General features: G+C 32.9%; 1 protein-coding gene across 2 annotated transcripts in view; it reads left to right on the plus strand.

Annotated features, from left to right (window-relative positions):
• The first annotated feature begins 1411 nt into the window (after positions 1 to 1411).
• LOC108973696 (protein croquemort-like) overlaps positions 1412 to 7349 on the plus strand; it is a 12221-nt gene continuing 6283 nt past the window's right edge. The window contains exon 1 of one of the 2 annotated variants that reach the window (XM_018941109.1): positions 1412 to 1662. Coding sequence is in view for 1 of the 2 variants with exons in the window: in XM_018941108.1 (XP_018796653.1) it covers positions 5800 to 5818 (19 nt within the window). In the remaining variant the exon portion in view is untranslated. Of the gene's footprint in view, positions 1663 to 5799; positions 5819 to 7349 lie in introns of those variants that run through there. The other variant, XM_018941108.1, reaches the window with a different exon arrangement.

The raw sequence follows: 7349 nt of genomic DNA on the forward strand, positions 1-7349 counted from the left end.
GGAAAATTGTGTAAAAGTATTTGGGGTTCAAGCAGACTTGCTAAAGAAATACGTGTTCTGAACAATAATGTATCAATAATTTACTCAAACAAATTGTAAGATAAAATATGGTCTTTTAGGTTATTCAGAATCTCATCTAAATAGCTTACGAAATATGTACGTTAAAGCAAATTAAAGTCCTTTGTAGGATTAAGGTTATGTTACTACCAAGACGTTAGAGTCAGACAAAAACTTTTAATTGCGAAATTTTCTTCTATGGTTTGGAAACGGATGGGTTCTTTTTTCGCATAATGGAAAATCGGTTCAAACTAGTGCGTTAGTATAAAATTGTAAAATAACCACTGTAAAATTTTTGAAGAAAATAATTCAATACTTTTCGAGTTACACGCGATCTCCGATTGTGTTAAAAAAAAGTTCTCCACTGCGACGGTGATTCCGGTCTTCTACGTGAACAAATATTCTTTCTAGAAGATATTGTCTGTACAATACTTTAAGGCCGAAAAAAAACACAAAATGGCGGTTAAAAAGAAATTGAATGTTATTCAAAATTTGGTCGGTTTTGGAGTGCTGATATTCGAGTTTTGATCAGACCAAAAAATTTGCAAGTCATTGTATGGAATAGTGATAGCTTGACGGAAAATTTCTTATCAAATATTGTCGAAATACTAGGTTTTCGTCTTGATGGATTTATTAACGTGCAAATTCGCGTGAACCTACATCCACAACGTGTCACTGTTCGCCAATTTATGTGTGGATTTTAGGCTGGAGGCATAAATGGACTATATTTTTTTTTTGTTGGAAAATGTTTCTGGTCAAGCAATGGCTGTCACTGGTACTCGATATCACGACATCATAACGCATAAAATTTGACGATATTGATGTGGATTGTGGTTTCAACAATCCGATGCGACATGTCATACATTCCCTGAAACACCTCAAGATAAATATTTTCGTGTGTATTCACTTGTTCATGGTGTTATTTGAACTCACAGGTCTATTGCAACAAGCCTATAACCATTCGTGTTAAAATACTCAAAGCATATAGTACAAAGTATATACTTCAATAATCTCTAAGAAGCCCTCATAAGCAGTCTATAATCGGTAAAATGCCTACTGTGACTTTATTTGGCAGTAATTACTCTACTTAAATACCTAAATGTCTTAATTTAATATTGCCTCTACAATTTGACTATATGTATTTACTTTTTAGTGTTTTATAATTATTTTCCCAATGCACTTCAATAGGCTACAAACATACGTACACATTAATACGTAAGTATTCTCCTATATAGCTATAATATATAATTGCAATATAAAACGCGTATGTACATAGATTAAAAAATCTTAGCATTAGATTAATATTACTAAAAAACACTGAAAACAATATCGGCGTATTATTTTGCTACACATCCGACAAAGTGATCACACAGTCATCATCAAGCTGCGGACAAGCGCGGATCAAGTAGAGCCAAACGAATTGAGCAACCGACCATAGCAAAGGAGCAAACTAATAAAGCTATTACTAAAATCCTACAACGATTTAGAGTACCTTGATTTTACAAAAAAAATAGTAATAATAATAAACATTTATGAGCTTACCTATGAGAAGCTAAGCTTGAAATAGAAAACTGGAAAATATTAATTTTCAAATTTGTGTAAATTGTAAGTGAAACATTTGGTTTTATTCTATATAAATCATTCGTTTAAATAAATATTGATAATTAAATATGTGAGCAATTATCTTGAAGGAAATTTAATGAAAAAATTACAAAAAAATAAACAAAATTCAAGTGATAATCGTAAGATCCGCCAAAAAAAAAAAAAGAGAGGGAACAATATTCAACTGTGAAATTCGGTGACAAAAGTGTCGCTGTCGCCGAGTGGCAAAACTCTGGAGAATATATGTGCCTTTCTTTCTTATATGAAAGAATATGCAAAAAAATCCAACTCCGCTGTCTTTCTTATCGCACACAGCCGGCACGCTTCATCGCGCATGTCTGCAGGCATTGCCCTAAAGACTGCACTTGCACCGCAGTTGGTGCATCTCAACGGCAAGTGAGAAGGATCAGGCGATGCTGCACGCCCGGGTTCGATTACCAACTGAACATTTTAATTTCAGCATAAAGTACGATATGCGAAAGTTAAAATTTATAAATAATGTGATATTTGCAAATTTTATGAAACTGTGAATTTCAACGAATCCTCCGTCCCAGTTACTTCATCATGTCGATTCAAATTTGCAACACTGTCTTCAACAAAGCTGTCGCCAATCATGGACCGGATGTTGGTTTCCAACTGCCCGGTTAAGCTGATTTATCAGTGTAGTTCATTGACTTGACTAACTTCCTCGACAAGTAGTCTAACGGAGTTAAATCACATGACCCGTGTAAAGAACAATTGCGAAGGCCAATTCTTGATATTGTTTGGACACGAGAGGGCGTGTGGGTTACACACGCATTATAAATCTTGCTAAGAAATCAGCACTTAAACATTTCATATTGTCGAGGAGACCCAAAGAGTTGCTTAAGCTTTAACTGTAACACTTACTATTTATACTAACTAGTTAGGTCTTTATATTCCACTTCGAAAAATAATGGATCAATAATACCTTAAAGCCTTTATTTTGAATACGATGGATTCTGGAGAGTCTGTTCAGGATTATTAATAATCCAAGTGTGAAAATTTTTCTTATTTAGATACTCTTTAAGTCAGAAATGTGTCTCATCTTTAAAAATAACACTATGTATTTTGGTCATACATAGTCACGGTTCCGAAACATTGTTTGTCATTTATATCATAAATTTGTTACTAAAATCGATAAAACCGGGTGAAAACTTGCCCTAGACCTCATATTACTAACAAACCATATGCATCTGAAAGTATTTCTCCATCCATGATCCTGGCAAGTTGCAAGAGTATGGAATGTACGGTTACAGCCTTCCTTATTGGCTTCCTTTTCCTTCCTATGAATCAGCTGATTTTTTTGCGAAATCAACAATATGAGTTAATTAAAACTTATAGTTCACAATCTGATCAGTGTATAGAATTTTTTTCTCAATAAGTACTGCTCATTTCAAATGTAGCTATAATGCTTGAAAATTATATAAATTTATAAATTCGTTAAACGCGTGTTAAACGGCACTAATTTAAGGGCCAACTGTTTGCATTTGGGGTTATCAATTATGTACTTATGTATATATAATTAATTGCGATGATTTGACAACAAAAGTGTATGGGAGGCAAGTGAATCGTAATTATAATAATGGCTGAGAAATTCCTTTTCATATACCGGGAAAATAATTTAGAAAGTTTCCCTTTTCTAAGTCAAACGGAGCCGCAAGTAGTTTAACAAAATGTGGTTATAAATCAACTTTACACACTCAGAAATATTGCTTTTGATTCTTTTGGCGCATGAGTCCCGCAGCGAATTAAATTCATCTAATTTTTTGAAATTGATTTAGATTTAGACCGCGCCGAGTGAAGTATATGTGCTAACTTTAAAACACTCTTTAGGCGGAAAATCACTTAATATCACCTTAAGAATTATTGTCATTAAATTCTGATGTTTATTTTTATTTCATAGTAGTAACCATACACAAAGTTTTTATAATCACTGCACTTTTATAACCGTACAAATTTATATATTATATATTTTTCAACAAATTACGAATTTATTGTTTAATAATCAAAATTATTTAGTAATTAATTATCGATATTTAGTATCACAAATTAGTATCCAAAGCCCAAAAAAATTGTTTAAATATTTTCTGCATTTATCCAATGAAAATGACAGTGGAATACTAACCGACTGCCTAGTTAACATAGGAATTAAATGAAGAGTCTTGTAAACGAAAATCTCAACTGATACAGAATCGATAATAATAATCATTATGTGCATATATAGGGGCCATTATGTGAACGTATTCAGACGTAAAAATATTTTGACGTATTCGGGAGTCATGACGTAGCAACCTCTGTCTATAAAATGCAATAGGCGTGAATGTGCTGATTAAAGAAATTTTTATTTTTCCGGAACGCATTGTATCAACATACATATGTACTATATGTGCTAATAAAAGGCTGTCTCAGTATTTATGAAATTTTTTAATTAAGGGGTAACATGGGTTTCTCTTTTTCAACAATTTTTTTTTCGTATAAAAATGAAATACTTTGAATTTTTTATTGTTACAAACTTACACTACTAACAAAGAAATTCAGAAAGTTTTGGAAAAACAAAAATATTTCAAACTCGGCCATTGCGACGACATTTCCGTTGACCCCTCGGAAAAAAGATACGTTCGCGTTGGCAAAATGACTCCTTACAGAATCATCTAAAGTGAAAAATACGTGTTTTAGTTAAAACCTTAACTTAGAACTTGGACGAAGGAATAACAAAAATGAAAATTAGAACTTTATCAGAAATAAAAAAAAAAAAAATAAATAAATTTCAGTGAAAATTTCAAGACATTTTTTTTCAAATAGTTCTTATCAAAAAAAAAATTCTTCATCAAAGTCTTTCAGAATTGTTTCTCAAAGACATGTGTAAAATTTCATGAAAATCGGTTGAGTAGTTCTCGAGAAATCTTGCCAACCGACTTCAAAATACAGTTTCGAGAAAACCGTATGTAAAGAAGTGACTATATAACTGACGTCGAGCGCACAAGTTCTCAAGACTGTATCTCCGAAGCTATTACTCGTATGAACTTAGAAATTAAGGACAATTTTCTAGAGACGTTGTAGAATTTTATAAAATAAAAAAGAAAATTAGATTCCATTGAAAACCAACATCATTTCATAAGAGTAATAATTTATGAAGTGAGTCGTAGACTAAGAACTGCTGAATGTTTAATAACAGTTTCAAGAAAATCGTCAAATTGAAAATAGGGTTGCCTTCAGTGATGAAATAAATTTAAAATTAGCATTTTAATGAAAAAGTAGTTGAAACTAAACTTTTTTTACGACGACTTTTATCGATATACTATACATCCACATACAGGCAATTAAATAAAAACACTAAATCATCAAATGATAAATTTTACGATTCGGATTGTTTTATCAACCTTTGTCTATCACCAGTATTGTAGGTGTCTTTGCACCTTCTTGGTATAGTCACACTGTAAAAGTGTGTTTACAACCGGCAAATAACGTTAAGTCGCGCAGTCAGCTAGCTATATGATCATTATTGGTAGAACGTTCGGCCCATTATCGGCAGGGCCAAAAAAACACTTGCTTATCATTGTAAACGAAAACGCTTGTTTACTTAAGAATATACTTTGCGCAATGTTTTTGGTTGATTTTTGTTGTTGGATTATTATGTTGTACGGATTCGAGTGTTTGATTGTCTCCAGAAAACTACTGAAACATACAAACGGAAATATTTGTACTCACATATGTGAATATGTATATGTGTTTATGTATGTATGTATGATATGTTTTAATGATACGTATTAATGTATGATAATACACAACTTAAGCATCAACGGTATTTTTAAGCAACCAAATGCGATAAGACAACATCAAGAGGGGCTATCCTACATAAAGCGACAATACAGTTATAAATGCATATATATGTGTGTGTATTGATATGTTGATGTTAGTCTTATAAAAGGTCACTGATAAAAACACTTTCTTTTTCAATAATTCTTCGATACTGATAAACTGGACAAATGCAGCATAAAAATTTCGGCTTGAGTGCAATATTAGTCGGTTTTCGAAGCGATGCGGTAAAGGTTGAGTCAGTATCGCTTTACAATAAAATGCAATAAAATTGTTGAGAACAAATTAGTCAACTTTAGAAAAATGTGTTGCAAAGTTATTGGTTAGTTAATTGTAGTTTTCTCTTAATTAAAACGCAGTGTGTGTGTATAATGGTTGCAACCGGAAAATTTATGTAAATGCAAGTATAAAAAAAATTCGAATGAAAATGCAAAGAAGGCACAAACTCATAATATTCAAAACAGTTTGCAACGCTCTATGCAACAAAAAAATTGCAATAAAAGACAAATATGCGAATTTGCGCGCAATGATAGATTTATTGCTAGATAAGTGGCAAGATCAAGCACTTTCTCTCATATTAAAGAAAAATTATAATAAAATGTAAAACAAAAGTAAGAAAACTTCGGTTGCATCAAAGCTGATACCCTTCACAAATAAAATATACTGTGCCAAATTTTTTAGAAATATCTTCTCAAACAAATTTCCATATAGGGACATGATTGTAATAGTGGTCTGATTTCGGTGATTCATAAAAACAACAGCTTCTTGAGAAGACAAGAACGTGAGCAAAATTTCAGATCGACAAACTAACTTTCCCGGGAGCGGTCGTTGGAGTTTGATTAATAGCCAGAAGTTACGCGGAGCTAAATCAGGCGAATACGGTGCTTACGGCACAATATCAGTTGAAAATTTTACGAATAACTCAAGAAGAATCAATGCAGTATGCGACAGTGCATTATCGCGGTACAAAACTGAAGATCTGTCGGCCCATAATTCTGGCCTCCTTTTACGAATAGCTTTGTGCAAACGAAGCATAACACTCAAATAGTATTTCTTGTTTGCAGGTTGACCAGCCGGAAAGAGTTCCGAGCAATTTTCTTCGATTATCGAGGTATGGTGCACTCGGAACTCTTTCCGGCTGCAAACAACAAATTGATCGTCTGCTCCTGTGTTGTAAACATAGATCCAATACTCATCGCTAGTAAAAATACGTTTCATGACATCCTGGTAGTGGCAAAGCATGCTTTGAGAAACATTAACGTAATGCTGTTTTTCGAAAAAAATTAATGATAGTGGAAATAATCGTGCTTTCACTTTTCTTAGGAGCAAATGATCTTTCAAAATGGTTTTCACTGATATTTCGATTCTCAAGCACTACTTCTTTTATTTTATTGACGTGTTGATCATCAGTTGAAGTTGTTGGTCATCTTGAATGTGGTTCGTCGTCTCCGCGTGCTCGACTCTCTTTGAATAATTTTTACCAATCAAAAGCACTTGCTCGCGTCAAATAATTATCACCGCAGGCCTTTTCAACGTTCTGAACGTTTCGGCAGCCAAAATTTGATTCCACACACAAAATTGAATGGAACTTCCTTGTTGAATAATTTCACTCATAGTAAAAATCGCCAAATGCGCTTTATATACTTCAGAAGGACAAGCGCATGTCTAACACCAATGATTATTTTGATGGTACAATTGGCACAGATGTCACTGGAAGTCGTACAAAAATAGAAAAGAAAATTTTGACGAATGGGTTTTAGCTCGAAATTTAATTAAAAAGTAGTACATATGCAATGTATATATTTTATAGTGTCGCTTCTTTCTGACTTCAAACTTCATGGCTAACTTAATAT

The sequence above is a fragment of the Bactrocera latifrons genome, unplaced genomic scaffold, assembly GCF_001853355.1.
Source record: "Bactrocera latifrons isolate USDA-ARS-PBARC rearing strain unplaced genomic scaffold, ASM185335v1 scaffold_5, whole genome shotgun sequence".
NCBI lineage: Eukaryota > Metazoa > Arthropoda > Insecta > Diptera > Tephritidae > Bactrocera > Bactrocera latifrons.